This window comes from Schistocerca cancellata, chromosome 1 (genome assembly GCF_023864275.1).
Source record: "Schistocerca cancellata isolate TAMUIC-IGC-003103 chromosome 1, iqSchCanc2.1, whole genome shotgun sequence".
Taxonomy (NCBI): Eukaryota; Metazoa; Arthropoda; class Insecta; order Orthoptera; family Acrididae; genus Schistocerca; species Schistocerca cancellata.
In genome coordinates this window covers 460647456-460673100 of record NC_064626.1, presented here as the reverse complement: position 1 = coordinate 460673100, position 25645 = coordinate 460647456, and the positions used below count along the sequence as shown (strand labels likewise).

Sequence of the window (25645 nt, the reverse complement as noted above, 5' to 3'; positions counted from 1 at the left end):
AGCTGTAGAGGGTAAAAACTGTAGGTGAAGACAGAGATTTGAATATTCACACATCCAACAAATAACAGGTTGTGAGGTGCAACTGATACTCTGAGATGAAGAGGTTGGCGCAGGAGAGGAATTCAGGGTGGGCTACATTAACCAGTCAGAAGACTGACAGCTAAAACGTATGGATGAAACCTTCCCAGTCACCATGCTGACTAGACTGAGCAGCCTGAGATCTCAAATGTGTGAATTCAGTTGTTGTACAAAATTGATATAGACTTATGGTGGGGATGATAGTAGAGGTGTAGGCATGATGAGGTTGCGAAGCACCCACACCTGCTCCCCATATACGATCTGTCTGATCAAGCAGTGTATATCTTCCTTAATTGTCATGTGTAACCCTAGGAGCACTAGCACCAAGGCATCAAACCATGATGACTCACAACATCTTAAAGCCACGTTTACTGTACAGTTCATTTACTCTACCTTCCTGTTTCTGGTGGGATGGTAGCTGTTGTTGTTGTTGTGGTCTTCAGTCCTGAGACTGGTTTGATGCAGCTCTCCATGCTACTCTATCCTGTGCAAGCTTCTTCATCTCCCAGTACCTACTGCAGCCTACATCCTTCTGAATCTGCTTAGTGTATTAATCTCTTGGTCTCCCTCTACAATTTTTACCCTCCACGCTGCCCTCCAATACTAAATTGGTGATCCCTCGATGTCTCAGAACATGTCCTACCAACCGATCCCTTCTTCTAGTCAAGTTGTGCCACAAACTCCTCTTCTCCCCAATTCTATTCAATGCCTCCTCATTAGCTATGTGATCTACCCATCTAATCTTCAGCATTCTTCTGTAGCACCACATTTCGAAAGCTTCTATTCTCTTCTTGTCTAAACTATTTATAACTCCTCTTCTCCCCAATTCTATTCAATGCCTCCTCATTAGCTATGTGATCTACCCATCTAATCTTCAGCATTCTTCTGTACCACCACATTTCGAAAGCTTCTATTCTCTTCTTGTCTAAACTATTTATCGTCCACGTTTCACTTCCATACATGGCTACACTCCATACAAATACTTTCAGAAACGACTTCCTAGCACTTAAATCTATACTCGATGATAACAAATTTCTCTTCTTCACAAACGCTTTCCTTGCCATTGCCAGTCTACATTTTATATCCTCTCTACTTTGACCATCATGAGTTATTTTACTCCCCAAATAGCAAAACTCCTTTACTACTATAAGTATCTCATTTCCTAATCAATTCCCTCAGCATCACCCGACTTAATTCGACTACATTCCATTATCCTCGTTTTGCTTTTGTTCATGTTCATCTTATACCCTCCTTTCAAGACACTGTCCATTCCGTTCAACTGCTCTTCCAAGTCCTTTGCTGTCTCTGACAGAATTAAAATGTCATCGGCGAACCTCAAAGTTTTTATTTCTTCTCCATGGATTTTAATACCTACTCCGAACTTTTCTTTTGTTTCCTTTATTGCTTGCTCAATATACAGAATGAATAACATTGGGGATAAGCTACAACCCTGTCTCACTCCCTTCCCAACCACTGCTTCCCTTTCATACCCCTCGACTCTTATAACTGCCATCTGGTTTCTGTACAAATTGTAAATAGCCTTTCGCTCCCTGTATTTTACCCCTGCCACCTTCAGAATTTGAATGAGAGTATTCCAATCAACATTGTCAAAAGTTTTCTCTAAGTCTACAAATGCTAGAAACGTAGGTTTGCCTTTCCTTAATCTTTCTTCTAAGATAAGTCGTAGGGTCAGTATTGCCTCACGTGTTCCAACATTTCTATGGAATCCAAACTGATCTTCCCCGAGATCAGCTTCTATCAGTTTTTCCATTCGTCTGTAAAGAATTCGCGTTAGTATTTTGCAGCTGTGACTTATTAAACTGATAGTTCAGTAATTTTCACATCTGTCAACACTTGCTTTCTTTGGTATTGGAATTATTATATTCTGCTTGAAGTCTGAGGGTATTTCGCCTGTCTCAAACATCTTGCTCACCAGATGGTAGAGTTTTGTTAGGACTGGCTCTCCCAAGGCTGTCAGTAGTTCTAATGGAATGTTGTCTACTCCGGGGGCCTTGGATGGTAGCTAACTGTATGAATATATGTGCTATCATAGAACTGGAGTAGTTCTTCAAACAATTGTCCATCAAACTGTCAGCCCCTGTCAGTCATAACAATCACCAAACCTCACTGTGAGTGCACTAATGCCATGACTACCAATTCAGCAGAAATATTGAGAATAGGTACCACTTGTGTCTATCTTGTTAACCACTCAATAGTTATAAAAAGTGCCAGTGTCCACCACAGTAGGGAAGTGGTCCTACTATGTCTGTATGAATGTGGGCCAATCATGTTGTTCATGTGGGAAAGGACTCAACTGGCTAATTTGCTGCACTGACAACTCTTGCGTGCATGTGCACTGGCGTGGCAATCTCTCTGTATGCCTGGCCAAACTCCGTCAAAGCTACCAGGTTAGCACAGATTCTGATACCAAAGCATGTGAAGCTGTGATATACACCAAAGATTTTACACCACCAGATATGAGGGATGAATGGCCACTGTCTCCCTTCAGTCACATTGCTTCACATTCCTTGTCATGTGGCCTGAAGAGGCATGTACTCAAGTTCTAAAGCCATAGATTCACAATCTTCGAGTACTCATTGAAGGAAGGCATCATCATCTAGTTTTGTGGCCATGTCTGTCCAATCAATAGCACTCACACTAGCATAGTTATGGGAAAGGCAGTCCACTACTACACTGTCTTTGCCTGGACTACGTTGGTCATGAATTGTGCAATAAATTCAATCTATCTGCATTGGAATGGCTCTGGCATTGGTCAAAACATTGTTGTTATCAGTTTGTGGTCTATGAATATTGTGAAGCACTGACTCTTGAAGGAAAATCAGAAATACCTGAGAGTCAGGTAAATGGCGAGAAACTCTCTGTCATCACATGTCATTTCTGTTGCTGTGTGGCCAGATTTTTTGAGAAGAAAACAAATGGCTGTCATCTGCTGGTGACATATTGCTGCAAATATGTGCCAGCTGCCATCTGGCTAGCATTTGCTGTCAGCACAATTGGAGCATCTACAGTAGGTTGAGCCGACAAAGTAACTTTAGGCAGTGCCATTTTTAAATCCAGAAAGGTTGCCTCAGCTTCTAGAGCCCATGGTACTTTCCTACTGCCAGATATGTTTTTTCCATTTAGCTTTTGGTTGAGCAGCTCTTGTACTATAAAAAAAGGGAGGCAAATGACTCTGATATTATTTCAGCTCTTCTATGAACCTATAACGTCTTTGAATGTAAAAGGCAAAAGCAATTGCTGAAAACCTCCACCCTCTCAGGAAGAGGGCAAATGTTTGCATTTAGTACCATACACCCTAAAAAATGCAGTTCCTTTTTTGCACTCACATATTTATCTCTCTTCCTTTGAATGCTGTACTTCTACAAACATTGAAGTAGCGATTCTTGAGTTTCTCCTGGCATATTTGATAGTCAAAGTATCCATGGGTGTACTGCCGGTCTACAGTGTCCAACGGGCACAATATTTTGGCGATTATACATGTTGCCATCATCAGGTGAACTGACGGACTGAGCTCCTGTGAATGTGCCGGCACAGAGATCCGCACACTATGGCTCCTCAGAGGGAACTGGGTTCGGTCAAGGCGGCGGCTGATTTAAATACCTTCCGCCCGCGGCGCGCTCCTTCCGCTGTCTGCGCCCCGCGCCACGGTCATGCGGTGGAACAGATTGCGACGGCGTCTGAGATGACGTCGGTGTGATGGCTCTGTCCGCCATGGTCATCACAACTATACGTTTGCTCGATTTACTCTTGATTAACCCAATCACTGGTTCCCAAGCCTTGCTAAGATTATAGCCACAGTCACGGTTTATGAGGTCATCATTGGTGCGAATTTCGATGGCCTCTCTAACAACGCTGTCCCAGTATCTCGACGTCTGTGCCAGAATCCTCGTGCGTTCATACTCCATAGCGTGATTTTCCAACGAACAATGTTCAACGACCGCCGACTTCCTCGGATACATCAGTCGAGTGTGCCTCTGGTGTTCATGGCATCGATCCTCGACGGTACGCTTCGTCTGACCAATATACGACTTGTCACATTGACACGGAATCTGGTATACGCCGGCCTTCCTCAAACCGAGGTCATCTTTGGTGCTCCCCACCAGTGCACGAGTTTTATTCGGAGGACAAAACACAGTTCCGACTCGGTGTTTCTTTAAAATGCGGGCGATTTCCCCCGAGAGTGCATCTGTATATGGAATAAATACGGTACCTACCTCCTCCCTCGTGATTTCATCCATCTCCACAGGTTGTGCTGTAGTGGTTGGGTGGAGAGCACGTTGAATCTGTCACTCAGAGTACCCATTTTTTCGAAATACAGTTCTCAGATGTTCCAATTCCTGGGGTTGACTCTCTGCGTCAGAGACAGTGCGCGCCCTATGTACTAGAGTTTTAAGTACTCCATTCCTCTGTGAAGGGTGGTGGTCTTCTCGTCAAACCCCTGACTAATCTGAGGGAGTGCTCTGAAATTGTTGTCTTACCGGCTGACAAAGGCAATGCTACAGTTGTTGTCTCCCATAAGGACTACACTGATAAGATGCAGAGCCTGCTAAATGATGATTCCTACTGGAAGATCAGCATTGACCCTACAAAGAAGGTGGAGAACAAGACGAGGTCGCTTCTCAAGGACGCAGATTTACTGGAGGGTGACGCTAAGAAATTGTTACCCTAAGGTCCGGTACCACCTAGACTATATGGACTCCCAAAGGTTCACAAAGAGGGGGTACCATTACACCCCATTGTCAGCAACATCAGGCCACCTACATATTTGTTAGCAAAATACCTGACGGGGTATGTGGCTAAATGCCCTCATCACATCCGTAATTCCATGGATTTTGTTAAACGCCTTGATAGCTTCAGATTGGATGAGTCAGATATGATGGTGACTTTTGATGTCGTTTCCTTGTTTACAAGGGTACCCCTGCAAGAGTCACTAGAATTGATTAGTCAGAAGTTTGACGAGTAGACCACTGAACTTTTTAGGCATGTCTTGACTTCCACGTATTTTCTTTTTAATGGAGAATACTACGAACAAATGGAGGGAGTCGCCATGGGTAGCCCACTCTCACTGGTGATAGCGAATTTGTACATGGAGAACTTCGAGGAGGAAGCCCTGTTGTCATCCGAATGGAAACCTACTTGCTTTTTCCATTACGTGAACAACACGTTCGTCATCTGGCCACATGGTATGGATAAACTCCTTGACTTTCTTACACATCTAAATTCCATACACCCCAACATCAAATTCACTATGGAGACTGAAACGGATGGTAAATTACCTTTCCTTGATGTCTTGGTCAAGAGAAGGGCTGACAGCACCCTAGGTCATGGGGTGTATCGGAAGACAACGCACACTGATCTGTATTTGCACGCAGACAACTGCCACCACCCTTCACAGAGGAATGGGGTACTTAAAACTCTAGTACATAGGGTGCGCACTATCTCTGAGGCAGAGAGTCTACCCCAGGAATTGGAACATCTGAGAACTGTATTTCGAAAAAATGGGTACTCGGAGTGGCAGATTCAACGTGCTCTCTGCCCAACCACTACAGCACAACCTGTGGAGATGGATGAAATCACGAGGGAGGAGGTAGGCACTGCGTTTATTCCATATACAGGTGCACTCTTGGGGAAAATCACCCGCATTTTGAAGAAACACCAGGTCGGAACTGTGTTTTGTCCTCCGAATAAAAATCATGCACTGGTGGGGAGCGCCAAAGATGACCTCGGTTTGAGGAAGGTCAGCGTGTACCAGATTCCGTGTCAATGTGGCAAGTCGTATATTGGTCAGATGATGCGTACCGTCGAGGATCGATGCCGTGAGCACCAAAGGCACACTTGACTGATGTATCTGAGGAAGTCAGCAGTCGCTGAACATTGTTTGTCAGAAAATCATGCTATGAAGTATGAATGCACGAGGATTCTGGTACAGACGTCGAGATACTGGGACAGCGTTGTTAGAGAGGCCATCGAAATTCGCACCAATGATGACCTCATAAACCGTGACTGTGGCTATAATCTTAGCAAGGCTTGAGAACCAGCGATTGGGTTAATCAAGAGTAAATCGAGCAAACGTATAGTTGTGATGACCATAGTGGACAGAGCCATCACACCGACGTCATTTCAGACACCGTCGCAATCTGTTCCACCGCATGACCGTGGTGCGGGGAGCGGACTGCGGAGGGAGTGCGCCGTGGGCGGAGGGTATTTAAATCAGCTGCCGCCTCGACCGAACCCAGTTCCCTCTGAGCACCCATAGCTTACGGATCTCCATGCCGGCACGTTCACAGGAGCTCAGTCCGTCAGGTCACCTGATGATGACGACATGTGTGATCGCCGAAATATTGTGCCCGTTGGACACTGTAGACCGGCAGTACACCCTTGGATATTTTGATCATTGAAATAGCATTTGCAAGCATTCTGTATGTTGCTGCTTTGTGTCAGAAAACACTAAAATATTGTTCACGTAGCAGCAAATAAAGGATAAACCTCAGGGCACTTCACGCATGAAGTGCTGCTGCATTTGTGCCACATTTCTGAGACTGAAAGGCAGTAACTTAAACTCAAACAAACAGAAAGGCATTGTGACAGCTATCTTATGCCCACCCAACATGAGCATTGTAATTTATGAACACACCTTTGTACAGTCAATAGCTCTGGACGAATGGGCACTCACTGCATTACAGTTGAAAACCACTGTCTTCAGTACATGATATCTACTGGATATGGTGCAGGCATTGAATGCTCTACAATATCAACATTACCTCCAAGAACCATCTTTCTTGCAAATGATATGTAACGGCTACTCCCAAGAGTTTTTGCATCTGTCAGTATTTTGTTGAAGACTGCTTGCACAGCAAACAGCTTATCTAGCAGCAGCCATTGAGGTCATACAGTGACAGGTTGTCTCATCGTAGGCTGAATGTGATGCTGTGCAGAATGATGGCATCTTTTACCTCCTGCACTATGGTCAGTAAGCATGAGGAATTCCTGCAGCAGCTCTAAAAAAAGGCTGTCATCGCATGCTGAAGTGACCTTAGGAAACTGCAGCTTCAGATTCTTGTTGTCTTGCTCTTGCAGACAATTAGTGCAGTGCAAATATTGAAATTCTTGCATAGTTTCTTTTAATTCTTTAGCAGCAGCAGACAACCATGACTGAAGGGACATGTCCTCCTTGTGTAATACCTCCTTCATTCTCTGTACCTTGTTATAAATCACTTAGATTGAGCTGATGTATTCCTTCAGGTCAATAGCTCCTCTAGATAAGATATCAGCACAGCTTGTACAAACATACAGTTTTTCTAGCACAATGCACACATGTGCATTCAACGTCGTGTTGTGTATGACCATCCTGTCAAAGTGGCACAGTTACCACAAGGGCCTGGACATCATCGTGCAATGCAAAATGGATGCATCACACATTGTCCGACCAAGCTTGGAAGATAAATGGGGAGAGGAAGTCACGAAGGTCACTTGCACTAAACACAGATTATTGAGATCAGGCATTAGCCAAAAATGTCAAAGGAAATCAGTGCTAGTTATAGGACCTCCCAAGTTGGCCACCATAAAAGTCAACATAGAGTGGCATCCATTGTTCAAATACAGGGTCCACATCTTCTCCACATATGTTGAAATCTTTGTATCATTGGCTGCTTTCAGCATAGGGTGCAAAGTTTCTATGCTCTTAGGGTACACACTAATTTCCAATCCAATATTGATGACGAATTGGTCACCTGACTAATTATCATGCATGAAAAGGCAAAATGGGTGGTTGACAGATAAGATGTGTCATTCATGCAGTTCATGTGGCATTTGTGTTTCACTTGACAAGCATTTGCGCCCTCTAGCACTCGTCATCAAAATTTGGGTACTTGCATGGTCTTATACATAAATCAAAAAATTTTTTCACCACCCCGGTTCCCAGAAGTCCTAAAGATAGGCGTTGACTGTGGATATTGTATCACAGACACAGTCCCTTTGACTTTTCAGAAATGTTACTAAACCCGCCCCAAATATCTAAACAACCATGCATGAGCAGCACCTATTAGACGGAGGGGGTCTGACAGCCGATCAGTTCCAGTCATTCCACCAGGAAGGAGGTACACTGCTCATGTTGTCTGTAGTTCACCCATGCCTAGACAGTCAATACTGTGGTTCTATTGCGTCTGCATTGTTACTTCATGCCAGAAAGGGCTCTCACAAGGAAAGTGTCCAGGCATCTTGGAGTGAACCAAAGCAATGTTGTTCAGAATGGAGGAGATACAGAGAGACAGGAATTGCCTATGATACGCCTCACTCAGGCTGCCCAAGGGCTACTCACGCAGTGGATGACTGCTACCTATGGATTATGGCTCAGAGGAACCCTGAAAGCAATACCACCATGTTGAATAATGCTTTACGTGCAGTGACAGGACGTCATGCTACGACTCAAAATGTGTGCAATAGGCTGCATGATGTGCAACTTCACTCCCGACATCCATGGCAAGGTCCATCTTCGTAAACACGACACCGTACAGCATGGTACAGATAGCGCAACAACATGCTGAATGGACTGCTCAAGATTGGCATCATGTTCTCTTCACCAATGATTGTCACATGTGCCTTCAACCAGACAATCGTCAGAGACATGTTTGGGGGCAACCCAATCAGGCTGAATGCCTTAGACACACTGTCCAGCAATTGCAGCAAGGTGGAGGTTCCCTGCTGTTTTGCAGTGGCATTATGTGGGGCCGACGTACACTGCTGGTGGTCATGGAAGGCACCATAACCACTGTACGATATGTGAATGCCATCCTCCGACCAATAGTGCAACCATATTGGCAGCATACTGGCGAGGCATTCATCATCATGGATGACGGTTCGCGCCCCATATTGTGCACATCTTGTAAATGACTTCCTTCAGGATGACATCACTTGACTAGAGTGGCCAACATTTTCTCCAGACATGAACCCTATTGAACATGCCTAGGATAGATTGAAAAGGGCTGTTTATGGATGATGTGACCCACCAACCACTCTGAGGGATCTAGGCCGAATCGCCTTTGAGGAGTGGGACAATCTGGACCAACAGTGCCTTGATGAACTTGTGGGTAGTACGGCATGACAAATACAGGCATGCATCAATGTAAGAGGATGTGCTACTGGGTATTAGAGGTACCGGTGTGTACAGCAATCTGAACTACCATCTCTGAAGGTCTCGCTGTATGGTGGTACAACATGTAATTTGTGGTTTTCATGAGCAATAAAAAGGGCAGAAATGATGTTTATGTTGATCTCTATTACAATTTTCTGTACAGGCACCAGAACTCTCGGAACCAAGGTGATGCAAAACTTTTTTGGATGTGTATTATGTGTATCTCAGTTCCCAAACCATCTACATTACCTGCACTAGCTGAATGTATCAGTCTTCCTAGGACAGGTTTTAAAAACATTCTCTGTGTGTTGCTGCTACACTTGTTTCTTCATCTTGGCACTGAGTCCTACTATCTCTGCTGCATGTCAGCTAACAGAGGGATCCATATTTGCCAGTTGGTGCTGTGGTGAGGCTACGCACATTCCAAGGCTTTTGTGGAGATGTGCATGCTTGTGCTGCTGACCATAACCTCCTTAACTGACACAGATATGCTTTCATCACTTAGTGCAATCACAGTGGCATCTGCTTTACATGCTGATTCAGTCAGTGATAGTTCTGCAAAAGCAGAAATAATTTCCCTGACATTGGCCAGAAGACAGAGGAAAAAAGCACAGACAACAGTTTTGTATTGGCCAAACCACATAGCAATTGCAAAATTTGCAAGAAGGAGATATCTGCACACACTTCGCCCATTACAATTTTGTGCAAGCATGATTTCAGTGGTAGAACATAGTGCTGGAACAAGGCTTTTCCCAGTACAATGTAGCAGTGTTTCTGGAGCTCATGGTTAATTTTCTCAACCACATGTAAATTCAACTATAACACTATCACTGTAACTTTGCTCAAGTCGTCATTAATATCAAGTTACTTTTGTGAGCCACAGCTTTGGTTTGGCAGGCCAGAATGCATGGAGTTTTATATTGCTGATTCTGGGTGAGCTACTTATGAAGTGTTGAGTATTATTTATTTCCAAAAAAAAAGAGGACTGGCAGTTGCTGAAGACATAATCAACTGCAGAGGGAAAAGCTCCTCTTGTCTCACCATAGTGTTTGTATTGAACATGTCTCTTGGTCCTTCCTTTGTTCTGTAATACATGCTCTCAAAAACAGAATGCAGCATCACAAAAACCATTCAACTCAGGGTCACCACTATGGAGATATGTTGTTATTTCCCCTATATTAACATGGAACATGGTGAGTGATATTAAATACAACTTTACTGCACTAGAACATACACACTCAGTACACAAGTAATCACCATGTGTTACAAGACTTAAAGACCACAACAAAGACAAAGATAAAATGTAACATGCATGAGTCTGATGTAATGTTTACATCTACAGTGGTGATGATATGATGTACACTGGTGTTCAAAATTAAAGCAACAAACTTGTATTTCCCTGCTGTGTGCCTAATTCATAATATAATCATGCAAACTGTCAACAGATGTCATTATGATCATGTTCTGCACAGAAGACGGCATTCTGATCAACGGACAATCATGCCAACAATGATGTCAAGGCACCTATCGTGGGGGAGGGAGGGGGGGGGGGGGAGAGGAGGTAGTGTTTGCTGGGTAGTCCAACATCCACAATCACTGTGACACAGTCACAGATGATGCAGTATGGTACAGAGAAGATGCCTATAGATTCTCTGCTGTGGAGGTCTGGAAGCAGGAGAGTCGTAAACTGATGTGGTCCAATGGCTTAATGTGAATTGTTCTGTTGTTTCTCAGATGAGGCAAGAGTTTATAGAGACTGAAACTGTATGCCAGAGACCAGGACAGGGCCAACATCAGAAAGAGTGAACCATTATTTGGCTGTAATGGCATGGCAGTACTGCCTTAGTACTGCACTGCAACTAGCATCTGACCTAGCAGCATCTTCTGGACTCTAGAGTGGAGCCATCAATATACACTCCTGGAAATGGAAAAAAGAACACATTGACACCGGTGTGTCAGACCCACCATACTTGCTCCGGACACTGCGAGAGGGCTGTACAAGCAATGATCACACGCACGGCACAGCGGACACACCAGGAACCGCGGTGTTGGCCGTCGAATGGCGCTAGCTGTGCAGCATTTGTGCACCGCCGCTGTCAGTGTCAGCCAGTTTGCCGTGGCATACGGAGCTCCATCGCAGTCTTTAACACTGGTAGCATGCCGCGACAGTGTGGACGTGAACCGTATGTGCAGTTGACGGACTTTGAGCGAGGGCGTATAGTGGGCATGCGGGAGGCCGGGTGGACGTACCGCCGAATTGCTCAACACGTGGGGCGTGAGGTCTCCACAGTACATCGATGTTGTCGCCAGTGGTCGGCGGAAGGTGCACGTGCCCGTCGACTTGGGACCGGACCGCAGCGACGCACGGATGCACGCCAAGACCGTAGGATCCTACGCAGTGCCGTAGGGGACCGCACCGCCACTTCCCAGCAAATTAGGGACACTGTTGCTCCTGGGGTATCGGCGAGGACCATTCACAACCGTCTCCATGAAGCTGGGCTACGGTCCCGCACACCGTTAGGCCGTCTTCCGCTCACGCCCCAACATCGTGCAGCCCGCCTCCAGTGGTGTCGCTACAGGCGTGAATGGAGGGACGAATGGAGACGTGTCGTCTTCAGCGATGAGAGTCGCTTCTCCCTTGGTGCCAATGATGGTCGTATGCGTGTTTGGCGCCGTGCAGGTGAGCGCCACAATCAGGACTGCATACGACCGAGGCACACAGGGCCAACACCCGGCATCATGGTGTGGGGAGCGATCTCCTACACTGGCCGTACACCACTGGTGATCGTCGAGGGGACACTGAATAGTGCACAGTACATCCAAACCGTCATCGAACCCATCGTTCTACCATTCCTAGACCGGCAAGGGAACTTGCTGTTCCAACAGGACAATGCACGTCCGCATGTATCCCGTGCCACCCAACGTGCTCTAGAAGGTGTAAGTCAACTACCCTGGCCAGCAAGATCTCCGGATCTGTCCCCCATTGAGCATGTTTGGGACTGAATGAAGCGTCGTCTCACGCGGTCTGCACGTCCAGCACGAACGCTGGTCCAACTGAGGTGGCAGGTGGAAATGGCATGGCAAGCCGTTCCACAGGACTACATCCAGCATCTCTACGATCGTCTCCATGGGAGAATAGCAGCCTGCATTGCTGCGAAAGGTGGATATACACTGTACTAGTGCCGACATTGTGCATGCTCTGTTGCCTGTGTCTATGTGCCTGTGGTTCTGTCAGTGTGATCATGTGATGTACCTGACCCCAGGAATGTGTCAATAAAGTTTCCCGTTCCTGGGACAATGAATTCACGGTGTTCTTATTTCAATTTCCAGGAGTGTACCATCTGGATGAACAAACAGTGGGCCAATGTTCATTTCACAGATGAGTCCCGATTTGTTCTGGAGAGTGATTCATAACAGATTCGCATCTCAAGGGCACATGGAACACGATTTTTGGACCCAAACATTGTGGAAAGAGACTGATATTGAGGAGGATCCCTAATGCTGTGGACAGGGATTATGTTGACCACTTGAACATCCATTCATGAAATTGTATGGGTGAATCAGCAACATTTAACTGCTGTCAGGTACAGTGAGGAGAACTTGGGATCTCACGTGCAACTGTTGCAAGGTGCTGTGGGCCCAGAGTTCATATTGATGGACAATAATGCTTAACCTAATAGAGTATGGACAGTTGATACTTTTTTTGGAAACGAAAGATATTGCCCACACATGATGTGGCCTTCCTGCTCTCACGATTTGAATCCCATAGACACACATCAGCAGCCACCAGACACTTTCCAAGACTTGTAAGCAGATCTGCAGGAAGAATGGGTGTTAATGCTCCAACATGAGATTGATGACATCATTCACAAAATGTTCCATCAATGTCAGGCCTTTATTGACACTAGACATGGTCACACTGCATACTGAGCACATTAACCAGCTGTCAGAATGTGTGTACAGATCCCTTAAGTTGAAGAAAAGAAATAACATTTTTGTATACCATTATGCATGTTGCAGTTGATTAAGTTCTGTATTCTTTACATTGTTTCTACATTGCTGTCACCTGTTTATACTGTTTTGTGGCAAAATAAATGGAACCTTGCAAAATTTCCACTTGTTGTTTAATTTTGGACACCAGTCTATATTGATGCCACCACACAACAAGTAACTCCCTGCATGAAGTTAACAGAACTGTGGAATCACAAAATGAATCAAGTTATATCAATGTAAATTGATTTATATCATTACCAACAAATATTTTTAAGGACTAAATGTACTAGGAAATGAATGTAAGAACTTCAAGATATTTGAAGAGGCATCTAACAGATAAACATGTTGAGCTCATTACAAGATGGACAATATATTGTTTCTTTTAACAACGTAATTATTGTGTGTTAAATATTATGTTCATCAATTATTTATATTCTTTGTAACAGCTATGCTGACTTATCGCACCTTCTAGAAACACAATAATACTGCAGATCCATAGAATATGTATTAAATTAAATAAATATTTCTAGCAACAAATAATATTCAACTTCTACTAGCAGTTTTATTTGTTTCAGAAACCCTCTTCAAGAAACTTCATACAGTTACACATTCCCATGGAGGAGAGCAACACCTGATGACATATACAGCCGTGTTCTGACAGCTGGAAACACTGTAGGCACTACTAGAAACCTTGCAAAAACAGCTGCTTTCTGGAACAAGTTATTGCCTAAACTTGGCAGTATGGGTCAGTCTCCACCTTCTGCTTATGATTCTGGACCACGATCAGGTTTGACAGGTATATACATCACAAATTAACATTTTAAACATACACATTTGAATTATAAACTCCCGCAGTTTTTCAATTTGATTAATGTTCACCCCTTTACGCATTTTTCAGAATATATTTGCGTACACATTTATTAAATGTGTTGTTTGTTAGCATAAATATCAGTAGGCCTGTTAACAGTACAGATCTTCAGTTCTGTGATTAATGATGTAAATTAAGCAATATCTTATCAGTGTTGAGCCATAGTGTTAAAATAAAGGATGCATAAGAACATCAAGGTGCAGCATGTGTAAGAGAAATGGCCATTAAAATTTCAGCGCCATGAAAGCAACATGCAGCAGATGTTGGCATCAAGTGTGCTATTGTTCACTGCTGAGGAGAATGACAGGAATGCAACATTGTGACATACTCTGCAGTAGAATGGTGCATGTCATTCTAAATACATGTGATAGATTTGCCTACTGGGGGCAGGAAACATGCCTATAGTAAAGACAACACACTGGTGAGACAATAATACTTTATTTTGTATTGTACATCATACAATACATCCACAGAGTCACAAGTTCTAAAACAAACTGCTGAGTCTCTCCTCCACACAGGTATCCTATTCCACTGTATGAGTTCAGAGATATCAGCAAAGCTAATGTCCCAGAGTGGCACCCCCACCCCACTCCCCCTCCCTCCCCAACCCCATAGTGCGGAGCACTGGGAGGAGCAGTGGATGACTGGCATCACTGAATGAGATGGGACAGCACAAGTGCAACTGACCAACTGTGTTGTGGCTGGCTGAAGAGCATAACACAGCGTCCGCAGGACATGGCATCCGCTATCAGGTCATTGTCTACAAATATTGCAGTGATATCGTCAAGATCAAAGCCTTGTATGTTAAGTGTGATGCTGACTGGCCACTTGGGGTCCAGGTTGGTTTTCTGCATGTCCATTTTACAACTTCTTTCAGACCTGAGTTGGATGTCTGCAAAGCTGGCCAAATCATATTGCACTATAGCGTTAAAAATTTGCATTACGTAGCGCCCTGTGCACAAAAACTTTCAGAACTGCTAGTTCAGTGGCTCGGTCAGTAAAACAAATTCTGCCGGAAGGATGAGAGACTCTCCGCATAAGATTTATGCTAATGATCTGTGCAGATCTTGCAAATTGTTCTCATGGTTTTGTGGCTTGATGACGTTGAGTAGATTCCACAATACTTCCTTGGAGCAACTGTCTGACATCTTCAGGTGGTTGAACCTTGCTGGTGCTAGGTCATGGCAGTCATACCTAGCCACCAGCAAGGTTCAACCACTTGAAGATGTTGGACAGTTGCTCTGAGGAAATATTGTGGGATTTGCACAACGTCATCCAGTGGCAAACCTGTGAAAACTGTTTACAACATACCTGGCAGGGAAGCTTGAAGAGTCACATGTATAGATCTTCTTTCAATGCCATGCAAAGACCTAGTAGGTATCCTTGGCAAAGCTTCCATCCACAGCCCTCCATGGCATATGAGTTTGACGTGGAGGGTTCTAAGCCATCTCTCAACAAGTCCATTACTCTGGGGCTGAAACACTGTCATATGACTGTGCATAATGCCACAGAGGCTGGAGAGCATGTCGAATAGCATGGACTCAAATTGTCTTCCTTGATCAGTCTGTAGCTGAATCTAGCAGTCCAAGTATGGATAAATGCACTAGCTGTTGACTCTGCTGTAATGTCTTTCATTGAGACTGCTTCTAGTCAACAAGAAACTATGTCAGTAATTAATAGTAAGTATTTATACCCTTCTGAATCCAGGAGGAGGCCTATGAGACCTAAATGCAAGTGTCAGAATCATGCTCATGGTATATCAAAGTGACCTAGTTGAGGCTGTATGAGACGCAACTTTGCTGTGCTGACATGCCGGGCAAGCTGGAGTCCAGGTGCAACAGTCACATTTAATGTTCGGCCATATGAAGCATTAAGTGATGAGCTGTACTGTTGGCTCAACACCACATTGCACCAGATTGTGCAATTGTTTGAAAATTGTGTGGCATATGGATGTGGCAACTAATGGCCAAATTCAGAGTACATCACATAGTATCTGTCTGTTGGTCCCAGGGCTGTCCACCAATCTTTGTGAAGGTTGGTGGAATTGATTTTCAGGAAACCTGTGATGGTCACATCCTGGTTCTGTTCTTCTGTTAATAGGTCATACTCCAGTTGTAGAGAAATGACATTGACCTATGAAAGGTAATCTGCGGCTATGTTGTCAACACCATGCAGCTGGCAGATGTCCACTGTACATCGTGCTATAAGATAGAGATAATAGAAGCAAAGAGGGCTAATGTCTTTTGAGGGGTGCTGTATAGCATCTGTAAGTGGCTCATGATTCATATAGATGACAACATATCTTTCTTCAATATTTCCTCTAAAATATTTAACTACATCATAAACAGCATATAATTCATGAATGCAGACCATTTCAACTGCAAGGCTGTGATTTTTTGGAGAAGAAGTGTAGTGTTTGTGCTTTGCCAACCACAACTTATTGCAAGAGCACTCTAGTGGCTGAATCACTAGTGTTTCTATAACAGTGAGGTATGCGTCAGATGTTTTGTGTACCAAAGTCATCACTTTTTAGCCAGACCATCTCTGGATAATCTGAGTGCTTCTCACATTTTGACAGTCCACTCTTTTTTTTTTTTTTTTTTTTTTTTTTTTTTTTTTTTTTTTTTTTTTTTTTTTTTTTTTTTTTTTTCAGTCTGGTGAGAGAGTGATGAGAGTGGCTTGTATTGCTGCCACATTTGGCAGTAGTTACTGATAGAAATTTATGATCCCTAGAAAGCAGGATAGTTCATGGTAATTCCGCAGAAGTGGTAACTGCACAATGAGACCCATTCATTCTGAAGTGGATTTGATTCTACATCTACATCTACCTCTACATCTATACTTCGCAAACCACCATGAGATGCATGGCAGAGTGTATGGCCCATTGTACCAGTTATTATGGCTTCCTGCTGTTCCATTCACATATGGAGCGTGGGAAGAACAATTGTTTGAATGCCTCTGTGCATGCAGTAATTATACTAATCTTATCCTCACAATCCCTATGTGAGTGATAGGTAGGGGGTTGTTGTACATCTCAAGAGTAATCATTTAACACTGGTTATGGAAACTTTGTTAATAGACTTTCTTGGTATAGTTTACATCTGTCTTCAAGAGTCAGCCCTTTCAGTTCCTTCAGTATCTCTGTGACACTCTCCCAAGATTAAACAAACCTGTGACCATTTGTGCTGCCGTCCTCTGCATATGTTCAGTATTTGCTGTAAGTCCTGTCTGGTATAGGTCTCACATACTTGAGCAATATTCTAGAACTGGTCACACAAGAGACTTGTAAGCAGTCTCCTTTGTGGACTGGTTGCACTTCCTCCCCAGTCTACACTTGCTCTACCCATGACTGAATATATGTGATCATTCCATTTCATAACCCTAAAGATTGTTACACCCAGATATTTGTATGAGTTGGCCAATTCCAAAAGTGACTCATTGATATTATAGTTGTAGGATACTATGGAGGAGGAGGAGGAGATTAGTGTTTAACGTCCCGTCGACAACGAGGTCATTAGAGACGGAGCGCAAGCTCGGGCGAGGGAAGGATAGGGAAGGAAATCGGCCGTGCCCTTTCAAAGGAACCATCCCGGCATTTGCCTCAAGCGATTTAGGGAAATCACGGAAAACCTAAATCAGGATGGCCGGAGACAGGATTGAACCGTCGTCCTCCCGAATGCGAGTCCAGTGTGCTAACCACTGCGCCACCTCGCTCGGTGTAGGATACTATGTTTTTTTCATTTTGTGAAAAGCAAAATTTTATATTTCTGAACATTTAGAACAAATAGCCACACCAAGCTGAAATCTTATCAAGATCTGACTGTATATTTATGCAGCTTTTTACTGACAGTACTTCATTACAGATAACTGCACTATTTACAAAAAGCCTGATTTTACTATTAATATTGTTGGCAAGGTCTTTAATATATATCATAAACAGCAAGGGTCCCAACACACTTTCTTGGGGCACACCTGATGTTATGTTTACATGTGACGATGACTCTCCAGCTGAGATAAGATGCTTTGTCCTCCCTTCTAAAATGTCCTCAATCCAGTCACAAATTTCACTTGATACCCCATGAGATCATACTTTTGACAGTAAGTGTAGGTGTGGTACTGAGTTGAATGCTTTTCAGAACTCAAGAAACACTGCTTCTACCTAGTAGCCTTGATCCAAAGTGTTCAGTACGTCATGTCAGATGAGTTTTCTGTAGCATTTAGTATGTGTCGAAGGAAGGTTGCTTCCATTTTTTGCAATTGTACTTTATCCTTTTTTATGAACACGCTTGCATTCTGAAGGGCATGAGAATTAGTCTGAGATGCCATTTGTGTTCATGCAGGATGGCAGAAAATATCAGGATATCATCCAGGTAGTGCCAAGTTCGAGTCCCATTCTTCAGACCATAAGGTCTGAAAAGAAACTTAAAAAGTCCAAATGGTGTCATTATTGCTGTCTTAAGAGACATTATCTTGGCGCATGGATATTTGGAGGTAAGCTTTCCTGCAATTGATGATGATGAAAATAGCTGCACTAGAGAGAGAATGAGTAAAATCTTGAATATTCAGGATGGGATAACAATCATGTATGGTTCAAGCATTGAGAGCTCTGTAATAACTGAGAGTCTCGCAGAACCATTCTGATTCAGTACAAAAGTGATTGGTGAAGCCCACTGGCTGTCTGAAGGGCACACTATCCCTGTTTGTAATATTTCATCAACTGCTGCTTTTGCAGCCCATAATGGGTGCCAATTATAGAGCTCTTTCTCAGACCAGTGGACTGGGGGTCATGAGGATTCAGTACACTCTACCAATTCAGATGGCACATTGCTTAACTTTCACTCATGAGTGATCAGTTAGGGTATGGAACACTCTTGATGTGCTGAGAGAGGCAGAGTGCACCACACTGACCTGTGTTTGGTGCAGTGTGTTTGGCATCATTGATGGTGTGTCTGTGGATCACCGTGGCAATGATGCATGCCTGACCAAAGTGGGTGTGGTGGAGGTAGTGCCAAGTGATAATTCACTCTGATAGTTGTTGGAGTATGTATCACTGTGGTGCTGATGCCCAAGGGGGCATGAGTTAGTTTCTGGTAGACGAGGAGGCATCAGTACAAAATCCCCAGGATAAGTCATTTGGATATCATAGTGTAGTAGTACTGCATTTCTTAAATCTGGTAAGAGGTGAAAGTACTGTAGAAAGTCAATTACTACCATTGGTCCGCTCAGTTCCGTAATGAAGAAGGTCCAAGAGAACTTTTGTTCTGGGCATAGTTCCAAGGTACAGTTAGTAGTTTCATGCACAGCAATATGCAATTCATTTGTGGTGCAGAACTGTAGGGATGTTGTGCCGATTAGTATTGCAGCTATTTCCTTCAATATATTACTAATATCTGACCTTATATGAATGAAGAAGTACTTAGAGGTGCTTCGATAAATTATGTAAAGCCTTCCATCTAATGGTAGGAGCGGCATAGAGAATGTATGACCCATGCACTGTGGGCGTTGGCAGGTTGACGTGCTGGGGCAAGCCATTGCACCTACTGTGGGTCATGTGTTGAAGCTGCAAGGAGGGAAAAAAATCCATACAGTGTTGCTAACTGGGCATGGTATATTAAATCATCACACCTTTTCAACATAATACTATTTCCTGACTGTAGTAACACTGTTCACGTTTACGTTGCACTTCACTAAGTGTAGACCGGAACTGTGTCCTAGGCATGCCCGATGTTAACTGACTGGGCACGGCCCGTGCTGCCGGAGTTGTTGTTGTTGTTGTTGTTGTTGTTGTTATGATGGCAGAGGTCGTGTCTGAATTCTCGCATGCCCTCTGGTGGACGGGACTCTACTTGCGGCAACTACCGTCCGTGACGCGCCGTGCCAATGTGCGCCTCCCGCGATCTTTCTGGTGGCTACTGCACTCCTCCTCCTTCGGGGAGTGAAGCCCCTGTGATCCACTGCGTCGGAAGGTGGAGCGTCGGGCAGGAGCGATGACCTCCACATCCATTGGAAGGCCGTAGTCGAGGGGATCTGCCAAACCTCGAGCCGGAACCTTCGAATACGGCTGGAAGTGACCCACACGAAGAGGCCCCCGTCATCCCACAACTGGAGCCTGGGACAGAACAGGCGACAAGCTGTCAAACTCCGGATCCTGTTCCACCTCGGGAGGGGCAAGACCCAGTGGCAGGGACGATGGGGAAGGGACGACCACAGGTGAACCAGCCTCCTGAGAAACCGGGCCTGCTAGGGGAGCTGGCTCTCGCTGGGGCATCTCGAACGATGGCGATGCCGGTGCTGGAGCTACTGGAGGCTGCCAAGGCTGAGAACTATCGCAGTGCGGCAGAGTCACAGCGGAGAGAGGAGGTAATGTCACCTGTGAAACCAACACAGGTGCCGGCAATGGGGAAGCCGGTGTCCGAGAGGTCGGAGGGTGGGTGCCCGAACGTGGACATAGCTGATTTTGGTGACAACGTACCACCCGGTCCCTCGCCTGCAAGGTATAGAGCTGGCGGCCATTTCGGCGCAGGACCACCGCCGGTATCCAACGTGGATTGCGACCAAACCCATGGGCCCAGACCAACATAACCAGTGGAAAGCCAGGTACTCCGTTTTGTGAAGACTGGCAAGGACCAGGCCGGAGAAGGTGCAGCAGAGTCCTAGGTTGACGCCCATGGAGGAGCTCTGCGGGGCTGCGTTCTACCATTGGTGTGGTCCGGTAAGCCGTCAAGAAAAATGTCAATGCTTCCTCTGCAGGAAATTCGTGCACATACTTTTTCATCTGCGTCTTAAATGTGCGCACCATGCGCTCGGCTTCCCCATCCGATTGTGGATGGAAGGGGGGAGAGCAAACGTGCCGAATACCGAAGCGCCTACAAAAATCCTGGAAGGTCTGCGAAATAAACTGTGGTCCATTGTCCGAGACCAGGGTGATTGGCAGACCTTCCACAGAAAAGATTTTTGCTAGTGCCTGGATTGCAACTTCTGAAGTGGTTGAGGAGCAGCAAACCACATATGGGAATCGGGAATAAGCATCAATGACAATGAGCCAAAAGCCATTGAGAAACGGGCCCGCAAAATCGAAGTGAACACGTTCCCATGCTTGGGTTGCCGGCGGCCATGAAGAGAACGCTGCCCTGGGAGATGCTTGTTGGCTCGCACACTGGGAACAGGCGGCCACCAAGTGCTCAATTTCTCTGTCAATACCGGGCCAGTACACATGTCTGCGAGCCAAAGTTTTAGTATGGGAAACACCCCAGTGCCCCGTATGTAATAACGTGAGGACCTCCCTTCGTAAACTTGCAGGAACAACCACGCGAGGAGCTGTATCATTGGTAGCCAGAAGGAGAACTCCTTCCAAGACCGAGAGGCGGTCTCGTAGAAGAAAATAATTACGAAGAGGGTCCAAGGCCCGGCCCGGAGGTCGGGATGAGCACCCCTGCTGAATGAGGCGAACTACTTGCCGGAGAACCAGGTCAGCTGCCGTTTCCCTGGCGACTCGAGAACTAGTGATCGGGAAGCCATCAACCGCTTGGCAGGACGCCACATCCAAATGAAAACACATAATCTCCTCTCGATTGAACGTAGGATCTGGGCCCACTGGAAGACGGGAAAGAGCGTCGGTGTTGGCATGCTGTCCTGTTGGGTGAAAATGAATGTCATAATGGTACTTAGAGAGGAACAAAGCCCAGCGCTGTAGTCTGTGGGCCGCCCTATCCGGAATCTGAGAGGCGGGGCCAAATAACGATATTAACGGCTTATGGTCAGTGATTAATTGAAACTTTGTGCCATACAAGAAAGGGTGAAACTTGGTAACAGCGTAGACAATGGCCAAAGCCTCTTTTTCCACCTGGGAGTAATGGGCCTGCGCGGGACTAAGCGTTTTAGACGCAAACGCCAGTGGTTGCTCGGAACCATCTGCGTTGCGATGGGCCAGGACCAACCCCACCCCATACTGCGAAGCATCTGTAGCCAGGACCAACGGCTTATGGGGATCAAAAGAAGACAAACAAGGGGCTGACGTGAGGAGGCCCTTCAACGAGGTGAATGCTCGCTCGCATGCAGGCAACCAATCAAAAGGAACACCCTTGCGCAGAAGGCAGTACAGGGGGTGGGCTATAGTGGAAGCCCTGGGAATGAACCGGTGGTAATAGGCTATCTTGCCTAAAAAAGCTTGTAACTCTTTCAATGAAGCGGGCCGAGGAAGGTTGACGATACCTTGGACCAAACTTCCTAGTGGCTGGATGCCGTGCCGAGAGATGGTGTAGCCCACATACTCAATGGACGGTTGGAAGAAGGTTGACTTATGCAGGTTGCAACGCAAGCCCACAGACCTGAATTTGAGAAAGAGGGTGCGAAGATTGTGCAAGTGTTCCTTCGTGCTGCGGCCTGTGACAATTATGTCATCCAGGTAATTAATACAATGAGGGATTGTCAACGTGACATGCTCAAGATAACGCTGGAATATCGCCGGGGCACTGGATATTCCAAAGGCCAACCGCTGGTATTGGTAAAGGCCAAACGGGGTGTTGACGACCGCCAGCCGTTTGGAGTCCTCATCAAGTGGTATCTGATGATAAGCCTCCGACAGATCGATTTTCAAAAAATATTGGCCTCCCGCCATGGCGGAGAACAATTCATCAGCACGAGGCAAAGGATAGGTGTCCACCACCAATTGGGAATTAATGGTGGCCTTGAAATCGCCACAAAGATGTAATTTTCCCGAGGGCTTCCTTACAATAACGAGGGGCGAAGCCCAATCACTGGAAGAAATGGGAAGAACGACCCCTAGGGCTGTCAGCCAGTCTAGCTCTTCCTTTACCTGAGGGCAGACAGCCAAGGGGATCTGCCTCGCACGTAGAAAACGTGGGCGAGCCGACGCCTTCAACGTTAAGTGAGCTTCAAAATCTGAAACACGCCCCAGGCCCTCCTCAAAAATATCTGGAAAGTCTGAGATCAAAGAGTCCAATGATTGATAGGGAACGTCTTCGGAGACCAACTGTATGGTGTCAGTGATAGAAAAACCGAAAGCTTGAAAGGCATCCAGGCCAAAAAGGTTAGCGGAGCTCGCATCACTGACAACAATAAAAATAATAGGCCGAGTGACTGATTTGTATGTCATGTCGGTAGTGAATTGACCCAGTAGGGGAATGAACTGTTTACCATAACCACGGAGACGCTGGTAAACTGGCGCCAATGGGGGCGATCCAAGGTCGGAATAAGTTTGTGCATTCAACAAAGAAACTGCCGCGCCCGTATCTACTTGCAGTTGTAACTGGCCCGACCGAACCGACACCTCGATAAAGAGTTTGCGTGCCAATGCGTCGGGAGCCTGGCCCGATGAAACTTCCTGAATGTCAATGTCCATGTCCTCTGTACCTGCTTCCTTCGATTCTTTTGAGGCTGAGCGGCAAACTTTAGCAATGTGACCTTTTTTATCACATTTGCGACAAACGGCCCAACACTGGGGGCACTCTGACCGATCATGATGTATATAGCACGACGCACAGGACGGCAACAGGGGCCGGTGGCCGGAATTCTGTTTACACGCCGTGCGGAAGTGGCCGTAACGGCCGGATTGTACTGCTCGCACGTCGTCCACCCCGGACACAGTGGACGTGGCTGCGCCGCCCTGAACCGCCGCGACGTCGCACCACGCTTCCAGCTGTTGACCTGCTGCGTGAGAGACTTCATACGATTGAGCAATGGACATGACTTCCTCGAGGGAAGGGTCTTCTAACTGCAGGGCCCGTTGCCGGACCTCCCTATCAGGGGCCGAACGAACAATGACGTCGCGTACCATAACGTGGGCATACGACTCTCGCGACTGCTCCGTGACAAAGTGACACTTGCGACTAAGACCGTGCAGGGTAGTGGCCCACGCCCGGTAAGACTGATGGGGCTGTTTCTTGCATTGATAGAACTCGACCCTAGCCACCACAACGTGCATGCGGTGGCAATAATATGAAGACAGCAATGAACACAATGCGTCAAAAGACAAGGACGAGGGTTCCTGCAACGGCGCTAGCTGCCGCAAAACTTGATACAGCGAGGCAGATATCCAAGACAAGAAGAGAGCACAACATACCTCCGCATCGGCAACATGAAACGCCTGGAAATGCTGCCGAAGGCGATGTTCATATGCGTCCCAATCCTCCGCCGTCTCGTCATACGGGGGAAAGGGAGGAGGGAACGGCGCTGGAGCAGACAGTGTGGAGAGCAATGCCGGAAGCACTTGTTTCATGGTGGCCATGAGGTCCGTCTGCTGCGCAACCAAAACCCGCACCAAATCCTCCATGCCGTGGAGAAGCTGCGAAACCGGAACAACGACGCAACACGTGAAAGAACGACCCTACTCGTCGCCAATTGTGTAGTAACACTGTTCACGTTTACGTCGCACTTCACTAAGCATAGACCGGGACTGTGTCCTAGGCATGCCCGATGTTAACTGACTTGGCACGGCCCGTGCTACCGGAGTTGTTGTTGATGTTGTTATCCCGGCAGAGGTCGTGTCCGAATTCTCGCGTGCCCTCTGGTGGATGGGACTCTACTTGCAACTACCGTTCGTGACACGCCGTGCCAATGTGCTCCTCCAGCAACATTTCAGGTGGCTACTGCACTGACTAGTATCAGTCAAAATCTTTATTTTTCTTATGCAAAAGAAAGAAAAGAAAAGAAAAAAGGGAGGAAAAGAAGAAAGATATGGAAGTACAAAAAGGATTTGCATTCTGAGAGTTCCATACAGACTTAATCATGTATAAGGGTAGTTCATGTATGGTTTTTAATGCGTGAGTTTGGAGGTATAAAAATATTTGACGCATATGGCTGTACCTTTTGATTGCACTACTTGTAAGCTTAAATGTTTTACACTGCCAAAGAACCATAGACCTTAGTATTCGACATAAATTTCTACTTGATACCTCTAACCATTCCTGAGAAAAAGGAGTCTTAACAGACAGACAGACAGACAGACAGACAGATGTATAAGAAATGGCAAAAAAATTGTATGTTATACAATTACAAATTGCCAATTTCCTGATTTCTGCTTTACTTGTATTGTAATTTCATAATTCTGGGCCAATGGCAAGCACCCTGTAGATTTTGACAAGTGAGTTTGCAAATATGTGACTCAAATGACCATATCTTTTGAGAGACTGACTTATAAGCTTAAATGTTTTCTACTACCAAGGAACCATAGACCTTAGTACTTGATGTAAATTTCAACTTAATATCTATAACATCTTGTGAGAAAAAGGAGTCTTAACAGATTGACAAACTTGACAATAAAGTGAACCTATAAGGGTTTCATTTTTACCTATTGCAGTATGCAACCCTAAAAATGGGCAAGAAAACCACATTCAAATGTACAGGTGGTATGAAATGTGCAAGAAAGCTACACACTCCTTCATAATTGAAACAGACAGCAGAAAGCCTCCACTGACAAATTTTGAGTGAATAATATGCAACATAAATGGTGACAAAGGAAAAGTATTTTAACACGTTCGCTGCCATCGGCGCACCAGCGCGCCCGGCAGAAAGGAGAGGGAAAGACGAAAGGACAT

General features: G+C 45.5%; 1 protein-coding gene across 1 annotated transcript in view; it reads left to right on the top strand.

The window, feature by feature from the left end:
- LOC126177043 (carboxylesterase 4A-like) overlaps window positions 1–25645 on the top strand; it is a 388219-nt gene that overhangs the window by 346248 nt on the left and 16326 nt on the right. Inside the window, exon 12 of the mRNA XM_049924282.1 lies at window positions 13798–14018. Coding sequence (XP_049780239.1) covers window positions 13798–14018 — 221 coding nt within the window. The remainder of the gene's footprint in view (window positions 1–13797; window positions 14019–25645) is intronic.